The 22,339-nt window shown below is 39.4% G+C and overlaps 1 protein-coding gene across 3 annotated transcripts in view; it reads left to right on the plus strand.

The window, feature by feature from the left end:
• The window catches only part of TRPM7 (transient receptor potential cation channel subfamily M member 7), a 96,834-nt gene that overhangs the window by 666 nt on the left and 73,829 nt on the right, over positions 1-22,339 (plus strand). For all 3 annotated transcript variants that reach the window (XR_012647188.1, XM_075007053.1, XM_075007054.1), the window contains exon 2: positions 21,418-21,497. Coding sequence is in view for 2 of the 3 variants with exons in the window: in XM_075007053.1 (XP_074863154.1) it covers positions 21,418-21,497 (80 nt within the window). In the remaining variant the exon portion in view is untranslated. The remainder of the gene's footprint in view (positions 1-21,417; positions 21,498-22,339) is intronic.

Below are 22,339 nucleotides of genomic sequence, written 5' to 3' on the forward strand. Positions count from 1 at the left end.
AGTTGCTTGAGAACTTGATAGCGTTTGAGTTTGTTTTCCTGGGGTGTTGACAGTTTGAGTTTATAAGGGCTTTAAAGAGGTCACTTGTTACATCTTGATATTTGCTGTCCTTAAACAATTGTTTTCTGACAGCCCCCCCACACGTTTGCTGGCTATGTGAAAATGACAATAGCTGTAAATTGAAATTTTGCTGCTTCTGCAAATGTAAAGAACAGAAGAGCTTACACAAACAATATCAGCAAAATTATAAAAATTGAACTGTGCCTAATCATATGTCCCTTCTGATATAAGCCAAGGTTCTATATCTGCTGCATGTTGTATTAAAAAATTTGAATCTTGGGGTGTGTCAGTTTGACCCCTTTTCTCCTTTGTTTAAATTGTTTGTCTAGGGTTTTGTTTCTGTTCAAGAATATCTCATTTCTCTGTGAAGCACACTTTTCAGTAATGTTTCTCTTTTTAATCATTTGTTCAGTCAATCAGAAATATTTGGAACAGGGCTATATCTTCTTGAGACTTAAACCATTCCTCCAGTTTAATTTTTCCTATTCTTTATGTAAATAATTATAAATACTAACATGCACATCCTAATATAGAGCCCTATAAGAAGTTGGTACTTGTGGCCTTCTGCAAAATACACAGAATTTTAATCTTCTCTTTTTAATTACAAACCAGTTCTTCATCTTTGTGTAAATTGTCTGGTTGATATTTAGCGTTCATACAGTAATCTGTCATGTGAACATGTTTAAAAAGTATTCTGAAAATCCAAATACAGAGTATTAAATCCGTTGTTTACCACTATCTAGAGACATAGAGCAAAGTTCTCACTTAAAAAGTGTTTCATAACATGAGGTATTGTGTGAAACCATGTTGGTTCTCACACAGTATGTTGTGCCTTTTGTATGCACAAGTGTTATGCTTCTCTTACTAGTACAAATGTAGACTTAAAAATTCTAGGAAAGATGCTGAAAATTTGGCCTCTCTTTTTAAATATTGGAAACTAGATTTGATATTTTCCAGCTATTGCAAACTAGTTCTTCACTACTAAGTTGCGAGAGTGCATCACAAAGTTTCATCCTCTTCTAGTCACCTTACGTAAAAGGAAAGAACTGCAAATTGATTCTTACCTGTCACATGTTTCTGGGTTGAATTAGCATTAGCTGACTTTTTCTGGCACTACAATGGGTTTAATATAGTATCTTGAATGTCTTGCTTTCACTGTTATTTGTCAAATGTTTTATGATATTAATTTGAACAGAATGGTTTATTTAAAATTTTATATTGTGCTAATTCAAGATGTTCTTAAACAGTTGAAGTCCTTCATAGAATATTTTAAAGTTCAAAATAGTTAATAATGGAAAAGCTTGGTATGTATTTGACATCATCCTGAAAATGGTGATTAAGTTAAAAACCAATATGACTATTTCATGACTGAAGTTATGCTGAAGTGTTTTCAGAGTTGGAAACATCTCACAAATTTAAGGTTGTAGTCCATTGCTCAGAAGGGGAGAAAAACATTGCAAACTTCAGGTTGGATGTTGATCTTCTCCTTTAATAGTTTGCTGCTGTTTTCATAATTCTGATTAAAAAGGAAACATCTAAAGACATTTTAAAATGATTGCTCATTCAGTAGGGACATATGAAGAAGTTGTGTGAGCGTAAATGTTTATTTTACAATCTGGCCACGGCATTCCCATCTCTTTGTGGATCTCTCCAATTACTCTGCCTAGTCCATCACATTTCAGTTTAAGCTATTTGCTCTGGTCTTAGAGACTCTGTGTGATTCCCTCTGTCTACTTATCTATTTTTGTTTCTTATGTTGGCCCTGACCTCCCTGCTCTCCTAATGATAGCAGACCTTCATGTCCCATTCATTTGCTTCTTCTGCAATCATCTCTGCTGTTTTTCCATGCCTTCCCTTCCTTAAACTAGTGCACTAGGTCCAAATCCACATCTTTCTCCTCCTATATAGTCCTTAAAACCCACCTGTAGTGTAATGTTATCATGATGTGGCCTTTTGTGCTCCTATAGCAGACAGACTAAACATACGCTATATATATGGGTGGTGGTGGTGTTGGTGTTGAATCTTCTTAACCAGCTGCGACTACACCTCAGAGCTTACAGCAAGGCTGCTGTAAGTCCTCAGTGTTACTGCTCTTAGCCTATCAGAGAAGGTTCTCCCACTGGCTTAGCTACTTCAGCCCCTGTGAGTGACAGTAGCTATGTCAGTATAATTTACGTCACTCGGTGGAGTGGTTTATTCACTCTCCCTGAGTGGCATAACTTATGCTGAAATAAGCTGTAGCGCAGACACAGCGTCAGGACATGTCTGTGCTGCCCACTGGATTGATGGATAGTGATCCAGACAGTGTGGGGTGTTGATTTATCATGTATAGACATGATTAATGGAATGCTGAACACTCTCCTGTTGACTCTGGTACTCCACCAAAATGAGATGCATAGGTGAAGTTCATGGAAAAGTGTCAGCTGTCAACTTAACTGCCGTGAAGGCACTGTGTTAAGTAGATGTAAGTACATCAACTTCAGCTACATTATTCTCGTAGCCAAGTTCCAATATTTAGATTGATGGCCTTTGGTAGGGTAGACCAGTGTTTCTTAAACTGTGTTCTGTGAACAACTGTCAGGTGTGTGGCGAGTGTTTGGAAGAAAACGCTTATGATATGTATTTTCTGTTATTAAAACCAGATACTGTGTTACTACTTGATTGCTATGGTACCTGATTAAATTACTTCATTTTGTTTTTGCTGTATATGTTGCTGCTTAGTTTTATTTGGTCTGAACAACATTATTTAAGCAAATTTTCTTAGGTATTTCAAATAAAAAATATAATTATTAGGTATTCCATGGTCTCAAAAAGTGACAGAGAGATAGCTGTGTTAGTCTGTATTCTATCAAAACAAAAAAGCAGTCAAGTAACTCTTTAAATACTAACAAAATAATTTATTTGGTGATGAGCTTTCGTGGGACTCGACTGCTTTTTTGTTTTGATGATTTCAGAAAGTTTAAGAAACACTGGTGTAGACTAGGCCTCAGCTAACATACCTGGTTCTTTTTGGTTTGAGCAGTAGAAGTTTATGTTTTTGTGTCACAGCTAGCCTGAGGGACCAAAAAGCATAAGAAGCTCAGGGGTTCTGTTAGGTATTCTGTGTAATGGTGTTGCTATGGTTACTTTGTGTCCTTCCCAAGTCTACTGTGTTGTTTTTCTCTTGGTTGTGGTGTTTCACTTTAAATTGTTACGTTTTTGAGGTGGACACAGAGGCACACTCGGTAAATAATTGAATGTGGAGTACTCCAATTCTACATTCTTTAAAAGAGAAGAATGGCCCGCACTTATTTGTTTCACATGGTGAAATTATTAATGGTGGTTTTATGTTATTTATTAAAATTAAACAGCTTGATGGCCACATTTGTTTGAAATCATTGTACCTCTACAGTAAACCCTTAAGAAACCCGCAACCAAGTTGCACATGTCTTGAGTTAATGTGACTGCCACCCCTGACAGGAGCGGGAAACCCCCATGTAACTAAAATTTTTGTGCAGGTTGAAGGGAGGTGGGAACCAGGCTGTAGATCCTTAAATTCCTGTCTTCCTGCTGCTTGTGGGACCCAGAAAACTGACCAGCCTTGTGCAGGTCTGTTTCCTGGTCCTGCAAACAGCAAGGAGGTGGGAACCAGGCTGCTCCCTGCCACTCTGGGAGCTGGTCGTCATTGTGGGCTGGTCAGTTTCCCACCTCCTGCAAGCCCAGGGGAGCCAGGAACCTATATGCAGTCTGGTTCCCATCTCCCCTCTACTTGTGTGAAAATTTTAGTTATATGGGGTTTGCAGGAACGCAACCCTTGCATAACTCAAGGGTTTACTGTATTGTTGCAAATAGTACCTGTGACTTGCGCAGAAGTGTGGGTGGTTGTTGTTTTGTTTTTTTGTTTTTTTTAAAAAAAAAACAACCCTTAAATTCCATATTACAGTTTATAGGGTGTCAAGTATCAGAGGGGTAGCCGTGTTAGGCTGGATCTGTAACAGCAGCGAAGGGTCCTGTGGCACCTTGTAAACTAACAGAAAAGTTTTGAGCATGAGCTTTCATGAGCAAAGACTCACTTCATCAGATGCTGGTCATGGAAATCTGCAGGGCCAGGTATAAATAAGCCAGAGCAAAGCTAGAGATAACAAGGTTAGCTTAGTCAGGAAGGATGAGGCTTACTACCAGCAGTTGATCTGGAGGTGTGAACACCAAGGGAGGGGAAGCTGCTTTTGTATTTAGCCAGCCATTCACAGTCTTTGTTTAATCCTGAGCTGAGGGTGTTGAATTTGCAGATGAATTGTAGCTCAGCAATTTCTCTTTGGAGTCTGGTCTTGAAATTTTTTTTCTGTAGGATAGCTACTTTTAAGTCTGCTACTGTGTGGCTCGGGAGATTGAAGTGCTCTCTTACGGGTTTTTGTATATTGCCATTTCTGATATCTGATTTGTGTGTGTTTATTCTTTTACGTAGAGACTGTCCAGTTTGTCCGATGTATATAGCAGAGGGGCATGATGGCATAAATTATATTGATAGATGTGTGGCTGATCTGGTTAGGTCCTGTAATGGTGTTGCTGGTGTAGATATGTGGGCAGAGCTGGCAATGAGGTTTGGTGCATGGATGGGTCCCTGAGTTAGAGTGACTGTGGTGCAGTGTATAGTTGCTGGTTAGGATTTGCTTCAGGTTGTCTGTGGGCAAGGACTGGTCTGCCTCCCAAGGCCTGTGAAAGTGGGGGATCATTGTCCAGGATGGGTTGTAAATCCCTGATGATGCACTGTAGAGGTTTTAGCTGAGGACTGTAGGTGATGGCTAGTGGTGTTCTGTTGGTTTCTCTCTTGGGCTTGTCCTGTAGTACAAGGATTCGTGGCACACGTCTGGCTCTGTTGATCTGTTTTTTCACTTAGCGTAGCGGTCAGTGGGTTTATGGTACAGGGTGGTATTGATGTGGCCATCATGTATTTATAGTGAGGTTGTGACAGCACTTTATGTATAGTAGAACAGAGGTGGGCAGTAATTTCCATGGGGCTCCACTCTAATTTTGGTAAGTTGTCATGGTCTACACATATTTGCAATATTAATGGTGGGGGTGTAGGGTCTGGGAGGGAGTTGGGGGTGAGGGGAGCTCTGAGCTGGTGCAGGAGAGGGTGAGGGGTGTAAGCTCTGAGAGTTTGGGTGTAGGAGGCGGTGGAGCAGAGGGTTGTGATGCAGGGGAGTGAAAGATGCAGGCTTTGGGTGGGAAGCACGTAGCACAGGTGGCTCCCAGCCCAAGGCATGCTCAAGCAGGCAGCCTGCCTGAGAACCTCAGTGTGTGCCATAGTCTGGATAGAAATGTTAGATGGGTTGGTTCTATGCTGCAGGCCGTATTTTGTCTACTCTATAGAAGAATCTCACATAGAAACACCTTGGGAATGGAGATGTACATAATTTTGAACAAAGCATTATAGCTTTTTCCAAAAGTTGACAACTGAAAATTAATACAGCTTTGAAACTTTAATATGCAGAAGAAGATGCTGCTCTCATTTTATTTTCTAGTAGTGTAACACAGTACTGTAGTGCATTTGCTATTTTTTTTGGTCTCCTCTGACTGATTACATCTGATTCCCAGTGAGGTATGTGGTTGACCTGTCAGTTTGAAACTACTGTTCATAACTCTCTGATGTTCTGCTATGGTCAGTTTAATTTTTCCCCTGTTCTGGTCAGCTTTTCCCTGGTGGAAAGATGATTATATATAACATCATTAGGAGAAAAGACCACTTAAACGCTGATAGTGTCTCTTTAAGCAACACTTAAATGTAATTTAATTTGTGACTCCAAAATGCTGACACTGAATTTGAAAATTCAGTGTTTAGAAGAGAGGCATGGTATCTGGGAATTCTGCTTTAAAATTTCAAAGATGATTCATTAGTATAGTTGACCCATAAAAGGATATGTTTTACTGATGGATTTATTTCTTTTGGAATCTTTTTTGGTTTAATGGGGTGTACTTTGATTTGTATGCTGTATTGATTTGGTGAAACATTAACTTTTTTGCAAGTATGAAGTAGTTAGAAATGTAATTTGACAGTAAAATAGTGCGTTATCCGGAATAAGTTATTGTCTTTGCCAAAACGTATCCAATTTTGATTTCCAGTAGTTCTCGTGTCAGGGTGGATGTCTACTTAAAATTACAAGGAAAGGTGTGACTAGAGCAACTTAGGAAAAGTGTCGTTTTTGTCTTCAGCAAGAAAGCAAAGCAATATACAGTAGCTGGATGTGTTTTTTCTCCAATCAGCTTTTAGTGACCTGTATTTTGAAATATTTTTTTTTAACTATAACTTTTTGCACAATTTTTAAATGTGGGCTTTAATTCTGGTTTTATATTTTCTCTCTCATATTAGAATAATTTGAAACATTACTGGATATTTAGTTTATTTAGAATACCTTCAATATCCAGTAACTTTGCAAGTTCTTTGCTTAGTAGAATTTCAGGCTGGCACACATTATAAGTAGTCTGGGTATCTGGGCAGATCTGTAAGTACAGTAAAATATATACTTGTCTCAAGACCTCTAGTTCAAATCCAGGTAGCCAACTTTTGAGTAGATAAATTGAGTAAGTGGCAGTTACTATATGTCTGTGTGTTTTGGATGAGAATTGTGTGATTATTTTAAAGATCCATAGAATTTCTCATTCTTACAGTTGATACTGATTCACTGTGTGACCTTCAACAAGTCACTTGACGTTTGTGCCTCCCTTTCTCCACCTGTAAAATGGGACAGTAATTCTTATTGTCCTAAGGCACATGCTTAAATGTTAGTAATTTTTTATGTGGGAGTGAGAGTTACCTTAAGTTCCTTGGCTAAATATGAACCCTCTCAATTGTTTTGCTGATGCCTTTTATCTCATAGGTCGATGCGGTATACTGGTGTATGTGCAAAATTGCGAGGAATGGGATTTGTCATGAATTACATGGAAAACACACTGGGTGTTTCTGCAGGGCATAGAGAGGATTCTTGGAACATATTAATCTGAAAGAAGTTTAAGAAGTTAAGAGTTTGTTTTCCCCTCTTCACTGGCTGAAGTGGTAACATGGGCAAGAGTAGGGTTGCATGTGATTATCCACTTGGGGAATGAATTGATTTTTTTTTTTTTTTTTTTAATTCCAGTATTTATTATGTGCTTTACCTTGGGAAGTTCAAAGTCCACAGGTTTGGAAGGACACTTTGGAGAAGCAATTTACTGTTTTGTGGTTGGAATAAGGTCATTGTTATATTGAGGGGTATTTGTTCTTAGTTGATGTTATTGCATATTCTGTGGATTTTTAATCCTGTCATGGCATTTGCACACAAAATGGACCTTCAGTAAAACTTAGTATTAGCAGAGACCTTTTACATGCAACGTTTATATACGTACAGAAAGCAGAGCTATGCTATTCCCATGACTTCCTCTGACACTCTACTTTGTTTCACGGCAAACTGCATTCCCAGCTGGAGACAATTGCATCAACATCGGTCCTAGATTGTCAGTCATGTTGTCTTCGTTATAGAGATATTCCCAGCCCACCCCAGAACCCAGGCTCTTGCCTGCACCCAAAACCTAGCTAAAGCCCCTCATGGTGAACTCATACTGAGGCTGGAGGCCCCTCTTTTATCCCACACCACAGCCCCTCACTCCAAACTCTGTCTCAGGGCAGTGAAAATGAGTGTGTGGGGGTGGGGTAGAGTGAGCAGGGGACAGAGCTTGGGGAAGGGATGGGGCGGGGCAGGGGTGTTTGATTTTTTTTGTGATTAGAAAGTTGACGATCTTAGGTGGATGATTGGCTCTGGGATTGAGAAACAAGCCTTGAGTGTTGGGATTGCATCATTATGACAAGCCGTGGCTGCACAACTTTGGTATGTGCAAAGTCACATTCTGGAACTGTGTGACACTCACCACAGCCCTCCAGTGTGGGGATACTGAAACGAGAGCCGCATTAAGAATGGAGAGGTGAGTGGTGATAGCTCTGTGGAAGCTGGCAACACCAGACTGCCACCAATCACTTGCAAATCAGTCAAGAGTGGGGAGATCCGCCATGATCATTCAGCTACGCAAGTGGGCCAGGGCCATTAATCACCTCCTGTTATCAAGGACTGTGAGCCTGTGCATTGTGTGTGAAATAGTGAATGTTTTTGCAGTAATGTAATTCCTTAACTTCACTAGAGCAACGTAGAGCGTGCCTGTTACCATTTTAGACCAAGACCACTTTGAAATGGAGTATATCACCAGACAAGGCTGCTTACTGTGGCAAAGCAAGGGCTACTGAATCACTGAGGTTGTTTCACTGACATCAGCATGGGCTGGTCAGGGAAGATGCCTTATGCCTTATCATTGCTTGAAGCAGGGGTCTGGACTCAATGACCTCCTGAGGTCCCTTCCAGCCCTATGATTCTATGATTTGCAACACAAGCATGTGCAGAATACTATTTCTTTCCAGACAATTACCATTGGGGATGTAGAAATGCTGATAGTGATGCTGAGAAACCCAGCCTCCCCCTTGCTTGTGTGGTTCATGAAGCACCCTGACAGCAGCAAGGATCATTTCAACAACAGGCGCAGGAGGTGCTGAATGACTGTTGAATGTGCCTTCAGCGGCTTAAAGGTGCGTTGATGCTGTCTTCTCAGCAGGTTAGACCTTGGTGAGGAAAATATCCCTATTATTATAGCTGCAGTTCATAATATGTGTGAATCAAAGATGTTGCAGTGGCACTCTCACTGGTTCTGCCAGCTCATGTTTCATGCGGCCTTGTCGAATTTGAATGGTATTGCAGCCCTGGAGATTACAATGCCTAGAGGAGGGAACCAACTGCTGCTAGCTCCACTGTAAAAGCTGCTGTTGTGGGTACCACTTGGTATGGCAGGCAAGATCTGTAATAACCTGGAGTTCCTGAGAGAGTTGGTTCAGGGAGGTGTTAAGGTACTTTGGCATTTTGTTTCTGTCTTCTTAGCAAGATAATTTTATTTCTAAGCAACTGACATAGAAACAAAGTTGAGAAATACTATGAACTATAAGGTCTATTGAATTGCCTGAGCTCTTCAATTTTTTTTTTTTTCTTTTTTTGGTCTTCAGGAATTGGATAGACAATCTGGATATTGGTATTTAGTTAAACAAGACTTCCTTAAAATAGATATCTAATATGCAAAAATCTTCTCTCTATGCTGTCTCTATTTTGAAAGGTTTTTTAACTCTCTGGCCAGATAGTTATTTTTTTGTCCATCGAATGACTCAGCCTTATAACTGATCATGCTCATTTGGTGAGTCAGGGGATGTCTCAGTACAAGAGATGATGAAGTGGGTTTTGCTTATGAAAAGCTGATGACCTAATAAATTTTTTGCTCTCTAACATACCACAGGACTGCTTGTAGTTTTTGAAGTTACAGACTAACATGGCTACCCCATCAGACTCAGTACAAGTACAGGAGAGTTAATCTTGAAAAGGACTTTGCATTCTCTGAATGGGAAACTGTGCATGTGCACTGGGAGCCAGAAATAGATGAGTGGTTAATAAGTGTCTTTCATTTTACTGTAAATTAATGCTAGTAACTCTTTGATTTATATCAACAGGAAGGAATTAATTTACCTATACTTTTCATTCTACCTAAATGGTAGTGCTGTGTATGAATTTGAGGGGGTTACTTCTTATCACAGTTAAAGTACACAGTGTCTAGTAACCTTACTCTTGGTTTGAGGATAAAATGAATGGCATTGAGCTTCGTGCAACATAGGATGCATTATATGACTTTTATTGCTGGGGCAGTAAACTTACTTTTAAGGTAGTGCCTGTTTTCTGGAGGAGACAATACAGTGGATTAGACTTTCAGAATTATCTCTAAATGGGAAAGTTAATTTAAAAGCAGTTTTCAAACAGCCAAGTTACAGGTCGTGATGGCCATACATATGCCTGTTTAGGTATTTCGAATTGGATTCTAGGGTATCCAGATGAGAAGAAAAATAAAAATGAAGAAGAAAAATGGTCGGGGTTTGTCCCTTTTAGAAACAGATAGTGGGATTTCAAAAGCACTTCAGTGAGTTAGGTGCCCACTTCCTGATGCAAGCCAGATATGCATTTTAATATCTGTTGTGGCCTGTAACCAGCTGTTTTCGATGTGCTTTTAAAATGAAATCATCTAGGATGTGCAGAGGTTTAGTAAACGCAATTGGGGGGGGAAAAATGGAACTATGCTGTACTGCCTGAAACCGTGGATCACTACGGTAGCACACTATAAGCACCACTTACATACAAAGCAAAGAACTGTTTTGCAGTTGCTGATATCTGCTGTAGTGTGAGAAATGTAGAACTTGAGTCTTGACAGGTAAGTGGAGGAACCGAATCTAACCTGTAGTAACTTAGACATGAGCATCAGAGGATTAATGTTGGATATTTTGCACATATAACTTTAGAAGTATTCAAATACTGCTCTTGTAATAGGCATGCCAAAGGTTAATGCCTTAATGATAACGAATGTTTCTATTTCCATTACACTGTTGACAGTTAATCTGCTCAAGTCAGCAGACATCAAATTCCCCACTGTGGAGATAGACTTCTTTTAATGTCGCAAAAAGGAAATATATTGGTAAATGAAGCCTCCTGAGATGACCCCAAATAACATTGGGCTAAGTTAGCTCCTACAAGTTACTGTTCTATTGCTAGTGTTTTGACAGACCATGTCCATTCTTAATTATTATTACATATACAACACTGTAGGTGTGCATGACATTTTACAAAACAAAATGGAATCACTTTGAGATCATTTATAATTTAAAGTCCCAGTTCTTCAAACATGTAAGCATATCCTTACCTTTACACACTGTGAGTGGCAGTTTGTGAAGTTGAGGCTGTGCCTTAATCTTTACTGGATTGGGGCCAAAAGTAAGACTGGACCTGTATCTACACTATGAGCTAAAAATCAATTTATTAATGCTGAGTTTTATCGATTTTGATTTTGAGCATCCTCACATTCCCATGTACTCCCCACAAAATCAAGTTATTGCTGCCACACACAAATAGCTTAAATGGACTGCCACAGCAGTGTATTGTGGGAACCTATCCCACAGTTCCCTGAGCCCCATAGCAGTCTCACTATTTTCACTGATGCGACATGGGGGGAAAAAATGCCCCACAAGTAGATGTGGTATCTGATGACATCTTTCCATTTTTCAGGGAATGGTCACTATTCACTGTACATGAGACATGGGTCTGGGTATAGGCTGAGCAGGATACAGGAGTGCAGAATTTAGAGTTAGGGATTATAGCTAAATAGATGGTAAAGTGTGACTTTTGTCAGGCAAATCTTGTTTGCTTCACTGTTACATCATCCTCTTCTTTTAATCCATTTCATCAGTCTTATCACAAATGGAAAGGGTGAGCTCTTTGGGGCAAGAAGTGTCTGTTACTTTGTGTCTTTACAGTGCCTAGCACAAGGATTAGCAACCAAAATACTAAGAGGAGACATTTTTAAAATTTGGTAAAAAACTCAGTAATTCAAGAGCTGCAATACATGGGAATACGAGACAGTCCTTAATAATATCAGACCATATTTTTTGTAACCCTTATTTTAAGAATAGCGCTGATTAGTAATGCAGTACATGTTTACTGCAGGACGTTCACAAACATTTTACATGTTCTTGTTTCCTCACACTTTCCATGTGTGCATTTGCACCGCTGTCCTCCTGACTTTCACTCCCAAGCCTTCTCTCTCTTTGGAGAATACTTCATTCTGAGCATTTTCATTTTCGTTTTTGAAATCACTGTGCAGCTGCTCTGATACTTTGATAAAGCACTCTTTTATTTGTTTGCCCTCCGTGAATGTCCTTCCTCATTTCATGATCTCTTGAGTTGCCTCAAAACTAGCCACAGTTCTCCTACTTTGTGATTTCACCAATTTAGTAAATGTGGTGCTACTTTGCTCGGCTCCAGCTAGGTACGATTCAGCAAAAATAGTGGTGTTTTTTTTTTTGAGAAAATGCCTCTTGAGGATGCATTTTTTTGGTTATTGGCAAATTTCTCTTTGCAAATGAGATGTAAAGGGAGCCCAGCCGAACTGGATATAAATGTGAAGGATTGGGTCCATTAGTCGGAAATTTTTCTCTTCTATTTTCCTCTTTTTACAGCCATTCCAACTGCACTTTAATTATGCCAAATTTACTTTACATTTAATTTCAGTTTTCTTCCTTAAAATGCATGTTGCCTTTCACAGCAGGAATGCATTAACATTCCTTTTCAAAATCAAGACTTTATTAGCAAACACGATCAAAACACAGTTACAGTATCATATCCCACAGTGCACTGCACACACATTGAAGGGGAGATTATCCAGTCTTTTGAGATCACATTGTTTGCTACTTAGCTATGGGTTGTTCATTGTTGGGCTTTTAGACATTCACCATTTAATGAAAATAACCAGGAGCTTTTTTTTTAAACTTAGCAGTTAGAGCATCAGGAGCCACAAAGAAACCACAGGTTGCAAATTCTGGAGCCGCAGGTTGCAGACCCCAGCACAGTGGGTTTTCAGCCTTGATTTTAGCTCTCTAGATATTACTGTAATAAAGAACAAGCCTGGGAGAATCTAGAAGCTGCAATGAAAGGATTGAATTTGGTCCATGAACCTCGGTGAAGTGAACAGAAGAAATTTGCAGATCTGAAATTTTTAACTTCATACTTTTTCTGGATAATCTGGGGATAGGAAACTGAGTGGTTGAGAATTTTAATCTTTTCTATTTGCTTCCCCACCACTCCGCTTACTGTTAATGATCAAGGATCTGGTCTGGTCTACATTGTCAAGTTATGTTCAATGTAAATCAGCTTGTGTTGACTTAAGTCTTCTCTCCACCATGAGGTGGATGAACACTGCAGTGATCGATCCACTGACCTTTTGATTTTTTTTATTGTCTGCTGAGATGTCATAAATCAATCTCCAATCCCTCTCCTGTTGACTGTAATACGCTACCAGGATGCGAAGAGAAGCCAAAGTCGATGGGAGAGCAGCCTCACTAACTTTGCCTCATGTAGGACACTGTGGTGAACATGTTGAATTCATCTATGCTATTTACAAAGCTGAAGTTGCATAGGGTAGGTGGACGGGGGGCGTTGGGGGTGTTGGTGTAGACAAGTCGATGTGCTGTGTCTTGCTTAACTTTTACTCCTAGCAGCTTAGGTGACCTGATACAATGAGCTCCCGAATCTATGTTGACGTACGTTTTGGTGTATTGCAGAGGTCAGCAAGCTTTCTGAGGTAGAGTGATGAAATTTCACCTTTTGACTCTTTCCGGTCTGAGTTCTGGTCATTAAGTCGTTAATTTTCCTACTTACAACAGCGTCGTTAATAAATAAAGATGCAGAGCTTTACCATTTACATGGTGGTTGGTATCATTAGCTGGTCTTTTGTTAATCAACAGGCAGCATGGCTGTGAGCAAATTCCCAGTGGCGTGGGAGAGGTGGGGCAAGGCTGAGCTGCTGCCTTGCATGATGATGAAAATCAGCTTGTGTGCTATTCTTGGCACCCATGCTGAAGCTTGCTGACCCCTGGTGTAGAGTATTTGTTGCAGTGCTAACACTGTGTCACTGAGTTTGACCCTAGCAGCTATTCCACAATACCAGCACTGACCGCTCTGATCACTGTTGTGAACTTTCCTGTCCAGAGGTAACAGACTGAAGGCCACGCTTCCCCTTGAAGCTCTTTGAATTTTGAGATGTCTTTTCCTGATTGTCCAGTCTGGCATGCCCATCTAGCAGTTCTCTACTGTTGTGTGCAGCTGCTTAGCTGTCCATGCTGACTACATGTTCCGGATACTCTGTTCCATAGACTAGACATGGGACATTAGTTCTCCTGGGTCTTTGGAGAAAAGAGGCTGTACAAACACAACTATGGACCGACCACTCATAGAAATGTGGATATGTATAAAAAAGTAGATTGCCTGGGGGCAGGGATCTGCAGCCTGGGGCTCGAGAGCCACATGTGGCTCTTTACGGACTGCTTTGTGGCTCCTGATGTTATAATTGCAAAGCAAAACAAAAAAATCCTCCTAGTGATTTTTCAATAAATGGTGAACATCTAAAAGCCCAAAAATGAGTGACTCATGTCTAAATAGCAAATGATATGAGATTTTGAAATGTTGGGTAACAGACAGAAACGAGTGGGGAATGAAGGTCAGGAAGACAGTGATACAAACGCATAAAGTATGAAGAAATAGAACATATAAAAAGTTTGTGAGCATCCTTCAGTAAACATGTTGCATTACAAATCATGTGTGCACTGTTCTTAAAATAGGGGTTACAAAAAGTATGGTTTGACATTATTTATTAAGGACTGTCTCCTATTCACATGCATTGCAGCTCCTGAAGTTTGTTTGTTTGTTTGTTTGTTTGTAACTGAATTGGAAAAAATGGCAGCTCTTGCTATTTTGATTGCTGACCCTTGGCCTGGGAGAATGAATGCAAGAGAGGGAGCATGAGAGGGAAACAGCAGTGTTATGTGAAATCAAATTATTCATCAGGCACTGAAGAAGACCAATTAGCCTACAGTTAATCCAGTGCTGAGCTGCAGATGTGCAACTTTTACAAAGTGCTCCATGCCATATTATGTGGAGACACCAGTATGCCCTTGCGGAACACAGTGAATACCTCCAAGGAGTTTGAGTTGCAGGCCCCTGTCATGAACAGCAAGGATGAGAAGACTGTAGTGTGGAAGAGAAGGATGGGGAATATGTGACTAGGAGGGGTCCTCTTAGGCTGCAAGCTAGGACCCGTCTGTGAGTCTGCCATAGACTGGTGGTATTTGAGCATATGAGGGCCGAATGCAAGGGAAAAAACCTGCTGCCCACTGTGGGTGGCTGTTGGTTCTCTGTTAATCAAATGGGTGGCACCTGAATATCTCCCGAGTGACTGTCCAAGCACTCAACTGTCAGGGTGCATTCCCATGTTGCCCCTTACCAGTCACCTCTGGACACACAGACTCCTGTGAGTATGCACAACATTGAAACAAGCAAAATATGCATGCACACAAGTGATGTATTGACTGCAGCAGCATTATGTTGGTCTGATGTGTCAGCAAAAATGTGTAGTGTAGACATACACTCTATAACATAAGAGGCCAACAAAACTCAGTTTTAGGTAAATACTTCTCTAATTAATTCTGTAGCTATCATTTAACGTGCTGAGAAATCTTAAAGGACTCTTCATTTTTAATAAAGCTGTTAATTGTTATACTTAAGATTAAATGATCAGAAATTTTTTTGACTAGAAAAAAATAAACCCTTCCAGTTGAAGTTCATGCTCATCAGTGAAAAATTAAGTGTATCTGGCCCAGATCGGTGCACAATTAAACTTGTAAAAAAAAAAAAAAGAGTTTGAATTTTAATCCACTTAAAAAACAGTGAATTTTTTATCCATTTCTTATTTCTCTTCAATCATGAACACCACAAACTGTTAAAAAAATTGTGATGAGCTTTTGAACTTATGTAGCCTAAATAAAATTAGTTGCTTTGTCACAAATGAATTTTAACTGGTGGGGGAAGAATGTTCTACAGCAGCTGTTTCAGGTCACTGGGGATCGGGGGCATGGTTTGGGGTTGAGAGGGTTAAGCCTGGGAGTTGGGGCTATTTTGTGTTTGGCCACTGGAACTTGTAAAAAATTGCTATGTGGTCCCTGATGAAAAAGTCGGCTATCCTGGGTTGAGGAGATGGCTATAAATTGGCCTTCTTGATATATGCTGTCAATGTCACCAGCATCTAAAATGGTGAATTGATTTAGTGAGTCAAGTGGTACTTGAGTGTTGCATCAGAGAAAATGTCTGATGGCATAATGATTCTTTTTGTCAAAGGCCAGGATCTCTGTGGAATTGTTCATGACAAAAGCTCCTGGACTGGCTTAACAGTTTTCTTAAGAACTGGTTTTTCAAGAAGTAGTTCTCTGTTGCTTTGATAAAGATCCTTTTCTGTGTTTAAAGGAGCCATTGTGATGTTGAAGATCTTCCTCCTCATCAATAACCCTGGGCTGTTAAATTTGTGGATTTGGAGTGAGTTCTGTATATGAATCATGTGAAGAGTAGAACAGGGTGAAAATTTTCATTGATTTCCCCCACCCCCCTTAAAATGACATTTTAATGAGAAATTTGAAAAATCTAATGGTGAAAATTCTCAAATTCAGGAGCAAGGCCATAACGGATGTATGTGGAAAAACTTGAATCAGCTGCATCCTCTCTAGTCTTCACTCTCTGACCCAGCAACATCCATGGTCTGGCGTATTTCAGTTAGCTGGATGTTGACTTACAAGTGTAGCCAAATTTCTCGCAGTCCCATAAAGTTTGTTTACAGCTTTTTAACTCTAATTTGACCCCAAATATCTCCTAAGAGCCCAGTAAGTAGTGGAAGTGTTGGTAATGCTGCTAGGCACTATTTACTTCCCATGATTTGGCAAATTCTCTGGTTCAGCACTGGTCAGGTCCAGAGGGTGCTGGATTAGAGAGGTACGACCTGTTTCCCTGACTCTTAAACAGAGCATTTAAGCCATCTGTGAATAGTTTAATGAAGAACAGAATCTTCAACATAGAAATGGGTCCTTTCATTTAGGGCAGGATCTTCATTTGCTCCTCAGCCAAATGAGCTCTTGGACAAAAATCTTCTCTAAAGAGGAAAGTGATGCTCATTTAAATTACAATGTGACTATTATAAAAGTGATTGTTTTTAAATTTTAAAACTGGTGCAGTCTGGTTATGTAGATGAAAGCAATGGATCTGTTCTCTGTAAAAGAAGTTAACTGCATATATTGTTTGAGTGTTAAGGTTTCTCTATACAGAATATATTTACTTAAAACCTAAACAGCGAAGAAATTAAAAGATAAGGCCCTCAGCTTCAATTTCATCTACTCCCTTACCCAGTGACACATACAGTTAAATGCTAGCATAATCTCTGTACATTGCAGATCACAAACATAACTTTACTCAAGTAGTGTTGGCAGGCCTCCACCATCCCATTGCCCAAAGCTGCAAAAATCTTGTAAACTTGCACATATTTGGAAGGGACAGTTATGGTGGAGAGGAAGGAGTCTTGTTTAGTCTGGTCTGTGGTAGAGGTGGTTAGACTTATTTTGGGTCAGGGGGGCACTGTAAGGCTTGCATCACTAGTAGGGAAGAGTTCAAATAGTGCTATGTGGTGGTTGTGCTAGTAATGAGGTGCGTGTTCTACTGAGGGTAACATTTATCTAATTTCAAAAACAAAATGTAAGGTAGTGGTTCTCAGCCTATGGCCCAGTTAGCACACTTTTGCAGTTAAGTTGCATACTAAAAAAAGTCACGATTGCTCAGGTCTGCTGGGGTGCAGGTGTGTGAGAATGTTGTCAGGCAGCCCTTCTGGAGAGCTTCTGTCAGCAATAGGCCAGGGAGTGCCATAGGGGGACACGGTGTGAAAGAGTGGGTCCTTGGGGAGATTGGTAGTGGGGGAGGGTACTGGGCAGCATAGGTGCAGGAACTGGTTGTGTGTGGGAGTGCTGCAGGACCCTTGAGTTTTGTGTAGTCCTTCAATCCTGCCCTGTGCGTGAGGTCTCTGCTGTCTGCTATTGGGACCGGGACTCCAGTCCTGGTCTGTGGAGGGAACTCTTGAGTGCGGGTGCCAGACATAGGGATCTGGGTTTGGCATTGTGGTTCTCAAGCTGTGGTCCATGTAGCACATTTTGGGCTGCATATATGACATACAATAATAAATAGGATGAGAACCACTATTTATTGGATATAGAGCAAATTTAGCTGAGACCTAACGCTGTGTGTGACCTACATGCTGATTAACTATCGGTCTCGTGCCAGTATTTAGCCTTAGATGGAGTTTACCACCTGCTTTGGGCTGCATTCCCAAGCAACCCGACTCCAAGAAGACCCGGTCCCAGCACGCCGGGGGCTGCTACCGGCCTCACACCGTCCATGGGCACCTCTTAACGGTTTCACGCCCTCTTGAACTCAGTACAAAGTTTTTTTTATGTGGAAAGTAGTCTAGACCGTTTGTTCACTATTCCTGAAGAATTCCATAGGGTATCACAGACTTTTGCTTTTTATCAGATAGGATATGAAGTTTGTAAACCACATTTTCCCCCCTCTTTTCTAGTGTGGTAAATAGGAGTATTAAGAGGTTCCATCTTGTGTTAAATGAAGACTTTATTTTTTGATTGAAACCTGTTTTCATACTGCAGTTTGGTTCTGGTTTTTTCTTGTAGCCTGCTAGCTTCAAAACTTTAATTGAAAGTTAACTGTTTTGAGATTGATTCAGCACAGAAACTTGCTAATCATGTCCATCTATGCATTTCACTAAAGATAAAGTAAGATGTACATGGTATCTTAAGCAGATGTGGCTTTATCGCCTTATGGCTGAGATCAGATGTAGTTCTTATTTGTTACAGTATGTTAGTACTGTTTTGAAATTTTAATTTTATTTCCAGAAACAGAAATAACTGACACTTTGGGAGTTGTAGAACTCGGAAGTTAACTGAAAATTGTCACCTGTTTTTTGAAAACACTTTTTTAGCACTCATACTTTTTTTACAGCCTAGATATACTGCCATATAAATTTGAGTTAAGATAAATATTCTAAGATAAAGGTTTAGAAAATACTTCTGTATGCTATTTAGTAGCACTTCGTTCTATGAGTATAGTTTGTGTAACATCTTTCTGAAAGTGCTAACTTTGAGACTTTCAAATACATCTTTTAATGAGTCTTGATATGAACAAATCTGTACACTTGTTCATTGAATCAGAAAAAAACCATATAACTTTTAATATAGTTTTTAATAATTTTATACTGATAATGGAAGTTCATTGTGTTCTTTCACTAGTTTTGAAATTCCTTACACAGCAAACGTAGAGTAATACACTGTGTGATCCTTTGTGAGTTAAGGAGTTGATAAAATGTTCTTGCCTACTAGAAGATTAGGAATCCGTGTGATGCTTGAAATGCCTTAGATCTGGAAGTGTTGGCAGTGCAGCTAGACAATATTGACCTCACATGGTCCGGCAAATTCTCTTGTTTGGCACTGGTCAGGACCCAAGGGTGCTGGACTAGAGGACTTCAACCTGTACATTCTTCCCTCCCACAGGGCTGCTTTAGCAAGAGTGGTTTATGTGTTCTGTGGTGGCAGTCCTACAGCCAGGTGACCGTTTGGGGGTGTGTGCATACCTTACACATTGAGCACCACACAAAAAGACTCTAGGAAGCTTGTGAAGACTAAAATAGGAAAGGCGTACTAAAAAAACAGTTTTAGAAGTAGCATTGATAGATCAGATGTCTGTGGGCAAGAAGAGGTAGACCAGTCGTGAAAATTAACTTGTTTGTAGTGATTTGCTTACTATGTTTTCTTGTAAATTTTGAATTTTGATAAATTATAGATGGTGTACCTTCATTGAACTATCTTACTCCTGTCCTCCTATTAAGAAAAATAGCATTTCTCCAAAGATTCATAGTAGGCTCTGGTAGGTATCCTAAAGCAGCAATATGCTTTAGGGCATGGGTGTCCAACCTTTTGGCTTGCCTGGGCCGCATTGAGTGAAGAGGAATTGTCTTGGGCCGCATATAAAACATATAATATAGTTAATGTATATAAATCACATAATAATGTTAAAAGTTTACAATCTTGTGGGGCGCATTACTAGCTGTCCAGGGCCACGGGTTGGACACGCCTGCTTTAGGGTCTATTTTCACTTTTTTTCAGTGAAAGAAGCATTCCATTCTAACATAGCCATGCTTCCTTAGAAATGCTAACTTTTCTTAAACTGACTTCAGTAGATGCGGACCAAAACTTGACATACTAATATTTCTAAGTCACTTCACTTAGTATCAGAATAGCATCTTAATTAAGTTAAGATTAATAATACTGCAGAAGAATGAATTTGTTTCATATTGTTTCCTGGTATACTTCTTGAGAACCTACTGAATTGAATCTCTTCCAAGCAAATAGCTGAAATAACACGCTGAAGTGCATCATGCAAGTCAGTTGGCCAATATACAGTTTTGATCTGTACGATAATGTTATGCCCCTGTTCTAAAGTAAGCTACACAGAATCTTGACCAGCAATTCAAATAGTAAACATTTAAGGAAGTCAACATACAAGCACCTTTTGAACTGAGTTTGGAATAATCAGGATGTTCATTGAATTTTTTTATCAAAGTGGAAACAAGAGTAGAACACATCACTTAAAGAATGAGTTATTCTTTTTTTATTGCCTTCTAGAATGATTGAAAACTTTATAATAGATAAGAAAACTTCTGTGAAACAGTTCAAAACTTCTATCACTTGCTCAATGAAATAGTGAATATTTTGTAACTTCAAAGTACCATATGGGAATTATTTTGGTTACACTGGTGAACTATTTAAAAGTGCTTTCATATTCTTATCTCAATTTGCATAGTGTGTATGTAACTTGGTTTGATATCACTGAGAGTAAAATACTTTTGTGGTTGAGAATACACTGTAAAAGTACACCTATCTGATTTTCAAAATTATAACCTATTTTTATGTAATCCTTACAAAATAGCAGTTTATAATCTTTTGTCTTTCTTGTAATTTCATTAATTCACTTTGAAAGAGCTTTTAGAAAAGACAATTTGGTCTGAATTATTGGTTTTTCACTAGTTTATTTATTGTTAGCATAGTAAGTAGCTGTTGCTAAACAGTAACTTAACAATGTAGTTAATCAAAACATTTAGACTTTTTTTTTAAAAGTGACTCATGATTCTGGTTGCTTCAAATTTTAGGTTCCCAGCATGAGGTACTTGAAGGGGTCTTATTTTTCAGAGAGACATCACTTAGTGAAAGTCAGACCTCTTCACATGGGCACTCAAAATCAGCCTTGCTTTTGAATATCTAGACCTTATTGTCTGTCCTTGTCAATACTGCAGATACAGGTTGAACCTCTGTAATCTGCTACCATGTCATGTGGCAACATCTGCCACCTGGAATGATTTTACTTGGCTGGATTATCAGTTGTTATAGGTGTGGCCAAGTTTTCCATGGTGCCATAAAGTTTGTTTACTGGCACTCTTCCTGGCTCTTACTGTTCTGTGCTGTTGTTTAGCTGTAATTTACCCCAGATGTCTTCTGGAAGCCCACTGAGCAGTGGAAGTGTTGGCAATGTGCTAGATAATATTGACCATCTGTGGTTTGGCAAATTGTTTTGATTTGACACCAGTCAGGTCCCAAGGGTCCTGAACTAAAGGGTTTCAACCTGTGTTTGCTTTCATCTGTGGGAAAAATAGAAATGCATGTAAACAAGGAATTATATTTCTTTAGTGACTACTTTTGTTTATTGTATTATAGTTCTTTTTTTAAAAAATGGACGTTGACAGTGATGTAGATATTTTTATAATAATTCTTGAATAACTTTATTTTTACAGTCCCAGAAATCCTGGATAGAAAACACTTTCACCAAGAGGGAATGTGTCTATATTATACCAAGTTCAAAGGACCCTCACAGGTAACATGACATTTCATGCATGGTTTCCTTAGTACTGCTTAATGAAATTGGCAGAGTAATTGCTGTTCTTAAAACACTTGTGTAAACTTAACTTTTATCTATAGAAAATAAAACTATGCCTTTAGTTCACTCTTTAGTTCACAGCAACATAACTGTGTCTGTAAGTCTTCTCTGACTTTCAGTAAAGTCCCTCAGCATATCAGAGATGCCAGTTCATTTGAGCATGTCACCTCTGTCTTTTTCTATTAGTCCCTGTAGTGGCCATAACTATCTACAGTGCTTTCTTGTTGCACATTTCTTTAGGTCAGAAAACACTCTAAAGATGCACTCCATACAGAGACTGATAAAGGAAAGTAGATTGTGAACCTACAAGAAATACATTTTCTTTCATGCCGAAGAGCTGACATTAAGGACATGGGGAAAAATAAATGTGTGTGTCATTGGACGAGATGACAAACCCAATGGAAAGAAAAAAGAAAGGAAATCCAAAAGAGCCAAAAATTGACAGGGGCCATACAGAAGCAAAGGTGAAAGGAAGTTTTAGTTTCAGAAATCTTGATTGTGATATCAGGATGCATGGGACACCTTTTTTTCCCCGTACCTCATCATCCTTACTCAAATCATTTGGAGGGGGTGGGGGGAACAATGTGAAAAGACACAGAGAGGTCAAAAAGGTAATTGAAAATGGTTCCAGGTGTGGAGAGCATTAAAATGATAAAAATCTGCAAACATCAGTATTTTGCCGAGTAAGTATTGGAGGAAGAGGAGACCTGATTTTAGGCATATGGAACAATGCTGTAATAAAACTGGTTAAATACTGTTTTCAGCATAGTCTTTCACAG

This window comes from Carettochelys insculpta, chromosome 12 (genome assembly GCF_033958435.1).
Source record: "Carettochelys insculpta isolate YL-2023 chromosome 12, ASM3395843v1, whole genome shotgun sequence".
Lineage (NCBI taxonomy): Eukaryota > Metazoa > Chordata > Testudines > Carettochelyidae > Carettochelys > Carettochelys insculpta.